This window comes from Plecotus auritus (assembly GCF_963455305.1).
Source record: "Plecotus auritus genome assembly, chromosome: 6".
Classification (NCBI taxonomy): domain Eukaryota; kingdom Metazoa; phylum Chordata; class Mammalia; order Chiroptera; family Vespertilionidae; genus Plecotus; species Plecotus auritus.
Window position 1 is genome coordinate 13,384,289 of NC_137773.1, and position 15,439 is coordinate 13,399,727.

The following is a 15,439-nucleotide window of genomic DNA, read 5'->3' on the forward strand; positions in this document are numbered from 1 at the left end:
CAATGATATCAACCTTGAAGTAATAAAAATGTTATTTTATGATCATTTGTTAATTTAAAAGATTTTTCAGTTTAGCATGCTTTTTAATTTGGGAGATTTTATTATTCTATAATATAATAGAGCAATTACTGATCTTGAAATATAACTGATAATCACTGAACCATTAATTGTTTATATGGCATGGGGTAAAGGTGAATTGTTCTATCATTTAATAAGCATTATTATGGCTTTATTTTCTTTGAACTTGCCTGAAGTCACAAAGCTAGTGGCGCAGTTGAGATCTGAACCCAAGATTATGATGTGTCTCCAAAGCTGGAGGTTTTAATCATTGTCACTCAATAACTATATGCTCTTTCAAAGAAAAGATTAGTTTTAGTCATATGTAAAACTTTAATTAAATTTGATATACTTAGTATAATGTTTCCAGATTAAACTAGAATTATTAAAATTGAAAACAATGTAGATCATTTGCAGAAACAAAGATAAATTCATACATATATATCTATGCACACACACATAATGCATTATAGATAAGAACAAGAATAAAATCTCAGCATAGATTGGCAACTCATTCAAACTTTGAATTTTATGAGTGACATTTTTGAGATGGTTTCCATAATTAAAAATTGTATAGTAATTCTGCAAATCAAGGGAAGTGAGAAAAATGACTATACTGTTATGAGAATATAAAGGAACTTGAGATAGTGTCACTTAATACTTCAAAAGCTAGACAAAGCCCTGATTTATCAAACTTTGATTTTCACTAGATTCTAATTACAGTCATTGCTGTATCTCTAATTTAATAAAACTCATGATGAATTCAATATATATATGATGACTTTCTTCTATACTTGTAGCTATTTTTTCCTAGTGATCAACTCTGTTAAACTGATATAAAGGTTTGAAGCCATTTTAAAGTATTTTATTTTGTATGTTGACTATTATGTAAGGCATTACATATATGTCACAAGGGCATTTAACATGAATCATTTGGAAGCTAAAAGTTCTAGGATACTAAGACCTAGAAGAATCATATTTATATATTTTACTAAAAATATTTATGAATAAATTTAGTATCCGCTGTGCTTACTATATATCAGAGTCTAAGCACTTTCCTTATCACCCCATTTAGTCCTTCTAACAAATCCATAAGATAAGAATCATTGTCTCTATTTTATAGAAATCAAAGAAATTAAATGTAAGAGTTAGCTCAGTTGGATGGGTAGTGTGTTGTAGGGTGGTTATGCCTTCTTTCCCAATAATCCCCATTATTTCCTACCTAAATCCTCTAAATAAAAATGTAACCAACTAAAAGCATCAAACTTACTGTACAAATAAGGCTTTGAGACATATCTTCTATCCAGCACTAAGACCCATGCTACAGATAGCTGCCCCCAAGTCCTGTACATGGAAATTCTGAAGAGCTGTCCTATAGATAGTATGTATAGAGCAAGGAACTGAAGCCAGCTTTGTCTAATTTTAAGCCTATGTACTTCTCTATTGTATTGGTTAGTAATATATGCTCACCAATGAAAAAAATCCAGCACAGAATTATTTTAAATACATCTAAGTATAATATGCTAAGATAGTGGCATAGAAAACCTCCCAAATATTACTTAATGTTTAACTTCAGAAAATAAAAAAGCTCCAACTTTTCTTTAAAAATGTCTTTCAAAATAGCCAGTGAATTAATTCAAACACCCTACCAGTATAGTGGGGAGTTGGTGCTGGGAGATGGAATTCATTCTAGGTACTTGCCTTTGTGTAGCTAAAAAGAGAAAGATATACAGGAGACTTCTGCATAAAAAAAAAAAAATCTTCTTTCGCAACAGTTTCCTTGGAAACGGAGACATTCCAAGCATAACAACTGGTAGCCCCAAGGATGACTATGTTTTAGTTTCCATATTTTAAAGTAGCAGGACACACACACAAAAGCCAAGATTGATGCGAAAATCAGGTGATCTTACAAAGGCAAGGAAAATTGCATGTGCTTGTGAGGAAAAAAAGAGTTCTCACATCAGTCATAGAAAATAAGTTTCACCCATTTCTAGTCCTTTGAAAAAGATTACTGACAACAAAAGGAAAACTAATTTTGTGGCACCACATACTATTTTGTTCAAACATGGCAACCCTGATGTTGGCTTGATGTTTTTGTGTGTGTGTGTGTGTGTGTGTGTGTGTGTGTGTGTGTGTGTGGTCTCAAGGAGAGGGTGGTTGATCTTTGTTTTATTGCCGGCAATTACTCTTTTTTTTGAAAGAATACCTTAAGGTGTAGAGCACTCGACCATCATTCCAAATTCTCAGCATCCTGTTGGGGGTGGTTATCCAATGTGCATCAGCCTTTTTTGAATTTCTGAAGAAAGTGTCTGGAATCCAGATTTTCCCCACCATGTTGCTGTTCAATCGGAGGACTTTAATGGTGCTGTTAAATTTCAAACGTCTGTCATACCATGTTTGGGCAAAAAATATATCAATTGTATATTCCTGTTACAAAGAAAAAGATGAAACACAATATTTGTAATACAGTAGGGTTGTATTGTAGAGCATTTTTTTTTTTTTTGGTATTTGTCATCTTTGTTCTCATTGCTATTTTGAGCTACACTTTGGCTTTGAATAGTCCAAAAGAAAGCAAAGACTTTGCTAAAGAGACTCGCTATCTCTTGTAGACGAGTTGATATTTTTATGGAAAAAAGAAAAAACAATAAAAAAGACTGGTCTAAGTGAATTCTGGCAGAAGATCAGAGCCCTGGTACATTTGTTTGCATTTGGTGTTGATAGAGCAGCATTTCTCATGTTATTCGGGCTATCTAATTTTTTGTTGTGGGGACTCTCTTGTGTATTTTAAGATAGTAGCATACCTAGCCTCTACTCTCTAGATGCCAGTAGCACCAACACAAACCTCACCCACCAACTTGTGACAACTGAAAAATACCTTAGACATCACTCGATGTCTCAGTGAAGACAATCACCTGGGTTGAGAACCACTGCTGTAGAGTGAAAGTGAAGAATACTTAAAAAAGTCCTAAACTGGAGCTGTGGAGCCTCAGTCACCTCATAATAATATGGAGACCCTAAAGAATCTATCTTGCTAGGTAGTGTGAGGATAGAAAAAGAGAAGACACATTAAATGCTTTACAGCGTGTCTGGCAGATAGCAAACACCAATACAATGTACAAGGTAACCTTTAAAAAAAAACAAACCACAAAACTATTATAGTTGTTGTCTTTTCCCCAAAACAAGAAGAAATGAACCAATTCCAAATAATTTTTAACACTTTACTAATCTCTATCACAAAGCATATTCTCAAAATGCCAAATTGCTGTGGTGATTAATTACTCCGCAATGATTACCCTCAAGGGCATACCACTAAAGTGGCGAGTGATTGACTGTAATCAAAGAGAATTGAATATGATGTGAATTCAGACCATGAATGAGGCCTGGCATCAGAACACCCAGATTCTAGTTTGACTGTCATTACTCTGCCTCATCCATACTGTTCTGTATTATTTCCTAGTACCTCCTGCTGCCACACCTCATTGCACTTAACTGCATTTCCACTGGGCTAAGACATGCCACTTGGTTCTCCATTTAATTCCATATTTGCAGTCTACACATAATGAGAAGGGAACCTAGCTAGTGAAATTCTTTGTCAATGAATTAATAATGTGCCAGTAAGTAGAGTAATTAAACAATTTCTGATGTACATTTTGGCAAAACACATACAAATAAGTAAGGAAAATTAAAAATAAGAGCTTTAAGATTATTTAAAGCAGTAGCTCTGGGGACTAGTATTCTGGAAAGTAAAAGTTCTATGTCTTCTTAGATTTACAGTTTGCATCAAAATGCTAAATATTCTGTGATTTTTAGTTAGAAAGAAGAAATATGTTTGCATTTGTTTAATGATTAAATAAGTAAGCTTATCTACACTAATAAAAGAGAAACATGCAAATTGACCATCACTCCGCTATGCCCACCAGCCAATCAGGAGGGAATATGCAAATTAGAAGGACAAAGATGGCAGCCGCCCTGCTGCTCCAGGCGCAGAGTGGCTGGGCGGGGCAGGACACCTGCTATGAGAGGGAGGGGGGTGCGAAGGGATCTACAGGAGCGGCACTCCGGCCGCAGCGAAGACGAAGATGGCAGACTCCGGCCGGAGCGAAGGCCTGGGTCCCGGGTCCCGGAGGAAAACTGGTGCTGGAAGCCAAGGGAAGGAAGGCCTATTGCACAAATCTCTTCATGCAATGGGCCTCTAGTTTTTGTGAATTATGCAGGTGGTGGTATACTTTTTAATCACTCCAATTGAAAGCAATTAAAGTTTCTCATATCTCTGACTCAATAGAGTATACAAATTGCTAGCTTGGTAAACACTATTTTAAGGTCTTAGTATTATGAAGTTATGTTATATTATGTGATGTTATACTATAGACTCCAATTTAGTTTCTCATTTCAGATTTGGATAGAAACTGTTATACAATAATAACTTGCATTTATTGTTACATCTAATCAATTATTTCCTCTGAGAAACAGTTCTGATTTGAAGCAAACTATGCCTTCTCCACACCAACACTATTCTAAAAAGTGGTGGAGCCCTATATTGTATTTTGTAGTAAGCAGTACTTACCAAGTGAACAATTATTGAATTTTAAGTATAACATTTTATACAAATTATTTTTATACATATGATCACATTTAATTCTCATAACAAATCATTAAAATTATCCTTATGTTGCAAGAGAGAAAAACTGAAAGATTCCCCCTTCTGAATTTTTTGTTGTTGGCATATTTATTGCTATTTTCATCATACCACATGGACCCTTTAGTATGCTAAAATATAGACAAACTATTAGAAACTTACCATATTGATAGCATTCACTGGACCGATACTATTCACATACATGTCTGTGTGAATTAATGTTGGCTTCACTGTAAAGAGAACCACAGAGAAGTACAGTATTTTAATCTGTGCTATTCTTGAAATACATTTACTTTGCCATTTTAGAAGTGGTTTATTTACAACTAATTTGGTGCCAGTGACTAATTCTCTTTCTTTTAAATGACTGTTTTCAACGAAATATCTCCATTTAGCATGTAAATGCTATAACTAAGCATAGTAGAGTTTCAAAACTGGTTATCCTCTCAAGACTATGTAAAGATGAACAAATAAGAAAAACTCCTCAGATTTTCTTTTTCCTTTTCCCCTTCAGATATCCTGAATTTTACCATTTTCCCTTCAAACTCTATTTGGGCATTATTACCTGACTTGCCGCATATAGAAAAAAATAACTACTTAGTGACCCAGAAAAATATGCATGAGAAACATGAATTGGATATAAAGAGCAACAAGTATTGTGAATTGTTTTGGAATAATTGCACCTGTTGGTTCCATTTATGATCACTTTATCAAAATATGCCTCTAGCCAACACTAAATCAATCTTCCTCAGTGACTTCATGGATTCTGTGACTCATCAAATAATATGAGGAAACCATATGGAAACCCAGTACACACCTATTTGTCAAAGAGGGCTGATATTAAAAATCATGCAGTGTTACATTTACGACTAAATGCAAATGCATATGCTCCACTTTCATTTCATGTTTAATGAACAAGGATTCATAATATCATTCCTGGCTTCAATTCAACATGTGTCTCATTTTTATCCACTTTCCTTGAAAGTGTGCCCTAATTCTCAGTGGTGGATTGAATTCTTTGCTATTCCCTATATCTACAACCTTGCCGTCACGTCATTGAGGCTACTTCTCTCCTCAGAACTTTGGGCTTGACTATCTGAGTTGGTTTGGCTAACAATATATAGACAAAAGTGGGTGTGCAAGTTCCAACCACAAGCATTTAAGCCTTATGAGCTTCTGCTTTCTCTCTTGCTCTTTGCTATTATCATGAGAAGAATACTCCTAGCTAGTATGCTGGTCCCCGGAGTAAAATAAGAGAGAATACAGATTTCCTTAATGAACAGCCCCAGTTTGGCTTACATTAAATTACCACCCCTAACAGGTGCTAAGGAAATGCCTATTGTAATTTGCCATTGTGAATTTGTGGTTGTTTGTTACACAACAATAGGTAACAAGTATATCCTTCCTTTATCATAATATGCTTGTTGTTTTCTTTTCTTTGAAGTCTCTTCATAAAGAACTTGTCACTTTTTCTTCTACAGCCTTTGTCTGGGATAGCTAGCAAAAATTGAATTTCTAGCTCTCAAGTCTCACTTGAAAATCATCTTTCCTCATTTGAACTTATCAATGCCCACCCTACCCTCAAGCCAGAGTGCTACTTACATATTGTTTTTATCTATTTTTATAACATATAGTGAAGGTTTCATTTAAATAATTCTGGTTGTTGAAATGTGCTGGTGGTGTCTTCTAATGTGGTAGGCATGTTTATGAGTTTCTATCCACACCACGGTAAAAAAGACTTCAACATACCTCCTATATCAGGTCGGAGTTTATTGTCATATCCTTCTAGGAGGTTGTTTAAGATGATAGTGACATCACCCTCAGGAACTTTTGGTGTCAAGACCCATGTTTTGTTAGAAGCATAATCTTCATAGTCATCATCAGATTTTTGGCTAGTAAGGCTAAGCAAACAAAAAATATTGGTTAAAAACATATAGACTATACCCAAATTAACTTTTACCTTTGGTGGAAAAGAGAAATGACGCTAGGTTATAGGAATACATTAAAATGGATTAGAGTGAAAATTTTCACCTGAGGATAAAAGTAAACTCTTCCATTTTGCAGAATGCTCTGCCCTCCCATCTCTAAGTAGACTATGTTTACCAGTTTTTGCCTTTTCCATAGTGGTTCTTTTAGCCCACCTGCCCAGCCTTATGAAGGATGGATAAAACCCCACACACTATTTTTGTGAAAGTGATGCTTAAACAATCATAATGTAGTCTAAGAATTCAGGCATAATGTCTACTTCTTTTTCCTTTGAGAAGTTAACTTGCTTCAACCTATTAATGAAAGTAAGAGACTGATAATTAGATTCACTCCCACAAACCGCCAGATGAGCCTCTCCCTCCTCAATTGAACTACTGGGAGAGCTCGGGCTTGCTGCCTTTTCCTCCCCCAGGGTGTGTGTATGTGCATTTTTTCTCCTCACTTGCACTGAAGGCAAGGGCGGTTCATTTATCTTTGATTGTTAAGAACCTGGGACTATGAAAGAAAATGTAGTTACAGACTTTAAACCACCTTTTACTACAGCAAAAGTTCCTTAACTGGAAACTCATACTATTGCTTATTGTACTACAATCGTAGATATGAAATTACCTATTTTGAGTGATCAGAAAGCCACATAATATCCTGACTCAGTTTTCTATGCCCCCAAAATGCCCCACGATTAGGCCAGAAGCTAAGGCTGACTTTGGAAAGATATTAGAATTTCTATAGCTTGTCTCTCCACTGCTCCAAGTTCCACTTCCCCTCACCGCCCCCCCCCCCAAGATAATTGTATTTTCCAGACCTAGGGGCAATGCAAAACCTTGCAAAAGCTGCCATTTTCATTTTTATCAGCACTAAGTGAATGTAGGTACTTTCTATGATTTATTGTGAAAAAAATTACAAATGTAAAATATAAAATTTCCCACCCCATCGTCAGTTTTTTTCCCCCCAAATATTTATGGTATAGACTGGATCTTGTTAAAAAATAAATCACTGCCACATTACTATGAATGACAAAAGGTATATATATATATACACACATACATACACACACATTGAGTGGCCAGATTATTATGATCTCTGAACGCATAATAATCTGACCACTCAGTGTATACCCTATATAATAAAAGGCTAATATCCAAATTGTCCCCTCGACCAGGAGTTTGACCAGCAGGCAGGCTGGCCAACCGCCCATGTCCCCTCCCCCTGGCCAGGCTGGCCGGACTCCACCCATGCACGAATTCATGCACTGGGCCTCTAATATATATACTGAGTGGCCAGATTATTATGTGTTCAGAGATCATCATAATCTGGCCACTCAGTGTGTGTGTGTGTGTGTGTGTGTGTGTGTGTGTGTGTGTGTGTGTATATATATATACATATATATATATATATATATATTTCTTTTTTCAAACCATATTTATCACCTTTCTTCAGTCATAGTCATATATATGGCTGTGTTTTATATATGTAGCTTGGAGATAAGTAGATGAGTGGATAGATAGATGATTGAATATGGTAGAAGAAAGCTGATAAGTAATTAATGTGGTTTGAGAATGAGTAAGGGAGATGAAGTTTTTATTATTTTTAAATACATCTTTATTAATTTTAGAGAGAGAAAAGAGAGGGAGAAAAACAGAGAAACATTGATGTGAGAGAGAAACATCAATTGGTTGCCTCCTGACCAGGGCTCAAACCCACAACCTGGGTATGTGCCTTGACTGGGAATTGAAACCGTGACCTTTTGGTGTATGGGAAGATGCTCAACCAACCGAGCCACACCAGCCAGGACAGGGAGATGATGTTTTAAGAGTAATAACTGGCATAAATCAACTTAGTAAGCAAGTGATCTCTTTTTATATTCTTTTAAAGCTTTATGAAAAGGAAACAAACTGAGTCACACATCTGCATAACACCTAACTTAGCTTGTATTTTACATCTTGCACTGTAATAGCATAGGAACTTTAAACAAAATGTGAATTTCATAGCATACCTATAGAGGATATGAAGGTCTGGACAAGCTCCAACTAGCAGAGACCAGTTCTCTTGCCAGGAAAATCCCTCTCGGGCCTCAATTCATCATTTCTCCAGAGCACTGTGAACTCTCCCTAATGGAACTCTAATCCTATGACCTAGATCTTACTAGTTTAATAAGAAAAAAACTGTCTAAGAAAATTTTAAATCCTTTCAATAAATCACCGGAGAAAAAGAATATATTTGTCCCATTAGATGTCATTATAATGGAATTTTACTCCCGTTTGATTTGGTCATGCAATAGGGCCTTTAAAAAATTATCCCTTATTCTTTGCCTTTCTCCCTCTGTGTCTGTCTCTCTTTCTGCATCTCTCTCTCTCTCTCTCTCTCTCTCTCTCTCTCTCTCAGACAAATATACCCTATTGAAGTTTCTCCAAGGGAAGGTGACATATATAGTAAGTTTTTTGGTTTGCTTGTTTATAACACTACTTCATACTAAGAAAGAAATGATCCAAGCCTCAACATGCTGTTTTACTGACATTGCTATTATTGGGTCAACTAGGAGGAAACATACATCAAAAGAAAAGATAAGGGATACTTGCTTAGAAGGAATGCTACTTTCCAGAATTGCACCAGTAATTCTCTTAATATTATCACCTATTGGATGCCAGAACAATACTTAAATTGATTGCATTTAAAAGTGTCAGTGATGGGATTTTTTTTTCAGACTTCAGGAAACCAACTTAGCCACAGAGTGGTTAAACAGAGTGGAGAAACTAAGGACATATACTTGGGATTGAGAAATTACCAGGTCTGTTTATTGGATTCATGTCTTGCCTCTGTCACTATTTTTATGCCACTGGGCAAATTATTTAACCTAGCTAAACAAAGCCTTCTTGTTTTATTTTATTTTATTAATTTTTTTTTGTTAATCTTCAACCGAGGATATTTTTTCCAGTGATTTTTAGGGAGAGTAGAAGAGAGAGGGAAAGATAGAGAGAAACATTGATGTGAGAGAAACACATCAATTGGTTGCCTCTGCACGAGCCCTGACCAGGAACTGGGCTGGAGAGGAATCTGCAACCAAGGGACATGTCTTTGATTTGAATTGAACCCAGGGCCTTTTGGTCCACAGGCCAACACTCTATCCACTGAGCCAAACCAGCTAGGATGAAACATTATCATTTGAAAATAACGTTAATACTAGAGTTTATATCGAATTTTGGTATAAGGTTATTAATGCTTAGCATGATGCTTGACACATAGTTTTGAAAACAGGTTTATTATAATTACTATTACTACTAGAGGCCCAGTGCATGAAATTTGTGCATGGGGCTTGTGTCCCTCAGCCCAGCCTGCACCCTCTCCAATCTGGTACCCCTTGAGGGTAGTCGGACATTCCTCTCACAATCCAGGACTGCTGGTTCCCAACTGCTTGCCTACCTGCCTTCCTGATTGCCCCTAACTGCTTCTGCCTGCCAGCCTGATCACCCCCTAACCACTCCCCATCAGCCTGATTGATGCCTAACTGCTCCCTGCCAGCCTGTTTTCCCTTAACTGCCCTCCCCTGCAGGCCTGGTCCCTCCCAACTGCCCTCCCCTACTGGCTATCTTGTGGTGGCCATCTTGTGTCCACATGGGGGCAGCCATCTTTGACCACTGGGGGCAGCCATCTTGTGTGTTGGAGTGATGGTCAATTTGCATATTACTCTTTTATTAGATAGGATAAAGAGAACCTTACTAGGTTTATAATAATAGCTCCAACCATGTAACTAAAACCTGATTCTACAGATGCTGCCTTTTAACTAATATGGCCTGAGAAGGACTATAAAAACAGATGTTTTACAGGAAGAAAAATAATGAGCCCCTCCATTATAAATAAATGGAGTTACTATTCTCTAGAGTTTTCCTAGCTGAAGTATAAATTAATAGGGCTGACAAATCTTTAAAAAAGAAAAAAGAACCTCTCATTCAATGTTGCCTGTTTATCATTTTTTGGAGTCAAAAACGTCTACATTTACAGGTGAACAATCTATGGGGGTAATGAGGTCTGACCATTCAAGAAGGCATTCTATAGAATTGTGAACCTCATGAGAATTCCAGGGTAAGAATCTATTCTAATGAAAGGGTAATATGCTAATTAGACCAGGTCGACCGGACGTCTTCTGGATGTCCGATTTCCTTCCAGACAAAGCCACAGTGGCGGGGGCCAAGGCAGAGGCAGTTAGGGGCGATCAGCTGGCAGGGAAGCAAGCAGTTAGGGGCAATTAGGCTGGCAGGGGAGGGCAGTTAGGGGGTGATCAGGTTGGCAGGGGAGAGCAGTTGGGGGGATCAGGCTGGCAGGGGAGGGCAGTTGGGGGCAATCAGGCTGGCAGGGGAGGGCAGTTGGGAGCGATCAGGCCAGCAGGCAGAGGCGGTTAGGGGCAGACAGGCCAGCAGGCAGAGGCGTTTAGGGGCAATCAGGTAGGCAGGCAGAGGTGGTTAGGGGCAGACAGGCAGGCAGGCAGAGGTGGTGAGGGGCAGTCAGTCAGGCAGGCAGGCAAGCGGTTAGGAACCAGTGGTCCTGGATTGTGAGAGGGGTCCCAGATTGGAGAGGGTGCAGGTCAGGTTGAGGGACCCGCCCCCCCCCCCCATGCACAAATTTCATGCACTGGGCCTCTAGTTGTATGATAAAGATTCAAGAAAATCCACTTGACACTTGAGAGGGATAAGAACAAACACAAATTCAAACTTCTAGCTGAAGGCACCTATTTAAATAAATAGCCTCTAGAAGTGATTACATGTAGGTCCTCTTGAGTGATCATTTCTGAAAGACAGTGACAGAAAATGTTGTAAAGCTTTCACTTATGAAAGCTTTCAAAAAATTGTTAAAAAGCCATCTGACTCAGCACTTTGGACAGCAAAATGAGCATCTCCTGAAAAATTGCTAGGAATTCAGAACCCTGAGCCCCACAGATTCCTGAGTCAAAATCTTTGTTTTAACAACATCTTCAAGTATTAAAATTTGAGAATCCCAATAGTAGAATTAGTAGAATGTTTCAATAAGTGGTTTTCACTCTGGGGCGGGCGGGGTGTGTGTGTGTGTGTGTGTGTGTGTGCTGGGGTGAGCTCTTTTAAAAATATAGATTCCCGGGTTCATACCTTAGATATGACTCTGGATCACCATGTTATAAGTTAGATTATTAATTTTTATTTTAACAATTATAGTTTTATGCATGATTTAAATGTATGCATGAATACTGACATGTAATGGGTTCATGTTTATAATTAGAAACAAAAAATGATTTTATTTAGGACAAGTGGCTTATAAAAATAAACCAAATACTGGATAGACATAGTATAATGAGAGATTGCTCTCATTAATGTAGACAATTCTAAATATTTGAATTTTGTTACATTTTCTGGATATTTGCCACTGTGAACATTAATAATGCAGTTAATGAAATTTTCAATTTCAGGTATTTCAGATTACCATAGGTTAAAAAAAGCCCTAAGTTTTGTGAGGGAAAAATCTAGTCATTGTACTCTCCCCAGGTAGTACAACAGCAAACATTTGGATGAATGTAAAAACATTTCATTTAGGTACCTTTAAATCTATAGTTTGGCTTCATAAAGACAGAATACATATATATTCCCCAAAATTTATACACATCTTTTGAATAATTATAAAGGCAGTGTTTATTAAAATACATTTCACTTTCAAAATTGAGCTATCAGCTGTTAAAGTGTGTATACATTTTTGAGACACCCTGTATATATAGATATAGATAGATATTCTCTGACACAAGTAGGTAAATAGTTGAATAAACAAAAACTCATTTATTTTTATACTTGAAATGTTTTTAAATGATTAGTATTTGATTCCTTTGAACCATTAATATTTTTTATTGATACAATTTTTGGATTACTTTCATTTTATTGGTGCAATGAGTCAAAAGCATAATATTTTAGATGTCAACATAAATCTCCCAATACATATACTAGTATGTCAGCAAAATGAAACCTTTTGAAAATTTGATATTAAAAATTCCTGTGCACTGGACTTTCTGTTCTGTCAGTGTTACCGGTAGGCAGTCCTCAGGTTATGTCAGACTCGACGTATGTTGTTTCGTGGTTACATCGCCATCTCCCATTTACAGTATTTATTTAAAAAAAAAGTTTCATCATTTCGACGTACGTACATATGTGCTTTATGTTTTTTATTATTTATTTACCACAGTAAAGGTCAGGAATTGTTATCTGTCTTTTAAATTTTTTTTACTGTTTCACTTCATTACTGCTGTGCATGTGCTCCATGTGAGTGACTTAGGTGCTTAGGTAGGGGGGTTCCGACATACAGCAAAAATCACATTACGTCTGACGTAACCTGAGGACCTACTGTATTGTGTATCTCTACTATATAACATAAAATCCATTCTTTCCTTTTACTACAACCATAGGGATCCCCTGCTACCCTAAATTCTCATCAGGCTATAAGATTCTGTTGGGATTCTCACAGTCCTAAAGCATCAGTAACAGGAGAATGTGTTGTTCCTTACATCAGAGTGTTACCTGAGAGTTTATGGAGTTCCAGAAACCTGGCCAAACTCCTGTACCTTTGCATATATTGTCCTTTCTACTGATAATCTTTCCTTCTCTCCATCTTCCAAGACAATACTTGGCATGGCTTATTCCTTCTTCCCTTTCAATTTTCAACACAAGCATCGCCTTCTCATGGAGGCCATCTGTTACTGTTTAATGACCTGTGTCAACTGTTCCACCTTTGTATGTTCTATCCAATCCCTTATTTGCTTCTTAGCATTTGTCATAATGTGGTTTTGTTTTTATTGTCTGAAGTTTTACATATGTCTCCTTTTTCCCTGATTGACACCCCCTTCCCCCAGCCATTCCCACCCCGGGCAAGCCCCCACCGCCCCAGTGTCTGTGTCCATTGGTTATGCTGATATGCATGCATACAAGGCCTTTGGTTGCTTTCTATCCCCCCACCTCCCCTGTCATTTGTCTCTGGATCTATTTTTGTTTATCAAATTATGTTGATCATTATAGCCCACATATGAGTGAGATCATGTGATATTTATCTTTCTCTGACTGGCTTATTTCGCTTAGCATAATGCTCTCATAACGTGTAATTTTGATTGGCTTATCTATTGTCTGTCTCTATTACTAGATTACATATTCCATGAGTGCATGCTTAATTAAGATTTGTGGGAAGAATCATTTTAAATTGATTTTTAGAGACAGAGAGAGAAATTGATTTGTTGTTCCACTTATTTATGCATTCATTGGTTGATTCTTGTATGTACCTGGCCTGAGGTCAAACCCACAGCCTTGGCATATTGGACGACACTCCAACCAACTGAGCTACTTTGCTAACTAGTTTTCCTAAGGTAAATAATAAAACCAATACTAACTACTGGTAAATATTCACTGTGTACTAAGAATAAGTTGTGGACTCACATACATTTTTCCACTTAATCCTTAAAACACTGATATTTCTATTATTATCCCTATTTACATACCTGTGTCAGAGAAATACATGTATTCTGTCTTCATGATGCCAAACACCATTAGATTTGAAGGAAAACAATGTTATTTACCAATAGTCACTTTAGGTTGCCAAAACCACAATGTCATACCATTATGCCGCAAGGCTTTGAAACAGGATTTGGGGCCAGAGAATCTGCCACTGGACATTCATCAAAAAATAGGATCAACCAAAATGAATGATTGCTTAAGCTAATTTTACCTTAGGGTAATAAATTAGTTTATGCCTGAGCTCAATAAAAGTATGGCACCCTCAGCACAAAGTTAATAACATTCAAATTTCATAAGCTTGCCATTGCAGATAGCAATGATTTGATTTCCCCACGCTGAGGAATAAAAGCAGAGCTCACAATTTACACTTAATGGATGTGATAAGATGCCTCACTAAAACAATTTCTGGGCTTAGAAAGCAATGCACACTGCAGGGGCAAGGCATACATGTAAGCGAGGTCATATCATAGGGTTCCTCCAGCCACTGCAAAAGGTGGATTTCACTAGAAAGTATAGGAGCAGGTATGTACTATAAGGTGAGTAAATATCATCAAAGTCATAGGTCTCAGAGTCTGATGATGGGAGGAGGGGACTCTGTCTGTACTGTCTGGACTCTGGAGGACTGGGAGCTTTTGAGAGACATTGTGGTGTTGTTCAGTGAATAGGAGCATTGGGGCACCTATGGCACTTCCATACAGGGTCTTTAGTAGCCTTTGGGATTCTATACCTCCCAGGAAGGACATGCATATACTGCACAGAACCTCTTGGGAAGGTGTTCAATGCACAGGTGATCATTATGCAAATACAGTAGAGTTAGGGCAGGGAAGTAAATCCCTAAGTATCAATTCTGATACTGATTTATCCTACTTATAATTATTTCCTTAGCTCATGCCTAGGTCATTTTTTTAATGTTAGAATAACCGCTGTTGCCAAATGTGTTTATTTGACTCAGTCCATTATCAGAACTATATATTTCCAATATGTGCAAACTGTGTATTTTACTAGCAATCACGAATGGCCCATATCAAATAAATGTGTATGATTTTATTAGCTAAGATGAACTTTATTGCAAGAATTAGGACATCCGAACTAAATTGGGAGGCACTGGCATATGTAATTACAAAGCCTATCTCATTTTGAGTATCATTAGCCTGAATACTTTGAAACTGATATGTTTGTTTACAGTATTGGACTATATTAATTATTTAGTCTAATTTCATTTCCCACCACTGGTATCAAAGATGGAATTACCTTC

At 37.1% G+C, this 15,439-nt stretch overlaps 1 protein-coding gene across 3 annotated transcripts in view; it reads right to left on the reverse strand.

Annotated features, from left to right (window-relative positions):
• Positions 1-15,439, reverse strand: part of GABRG2 (gamma-aminobutyric acid type A receptor subunit gamma2) — an 89,195-nt gene that overhangs the window by 55,597 nt on the left and 18,159 nt on the right. For all 3 annotated transcript variants that reach the window (XM_080673782.1, XM_080673784.1, XM_080673783.1), the window contains exons 2-4: positions 6,440-6,591; positions 4,856-4,923; positions 2,264-2,484 (exon numbers count right to left, since the gene is read on the reverse strand). In XM_080673782.1, the coding sequence (XP_080529908.1) occupies positions 2,264-2,484; positions 4,856-4,923; positions 6,440-6,591 (441 nt within the window). The remainder of the gene's footprint in view (positions 1-2,263; positions 2,485-4,855; positions 4,924-6,439; positions 6,592-15,439) is intronic.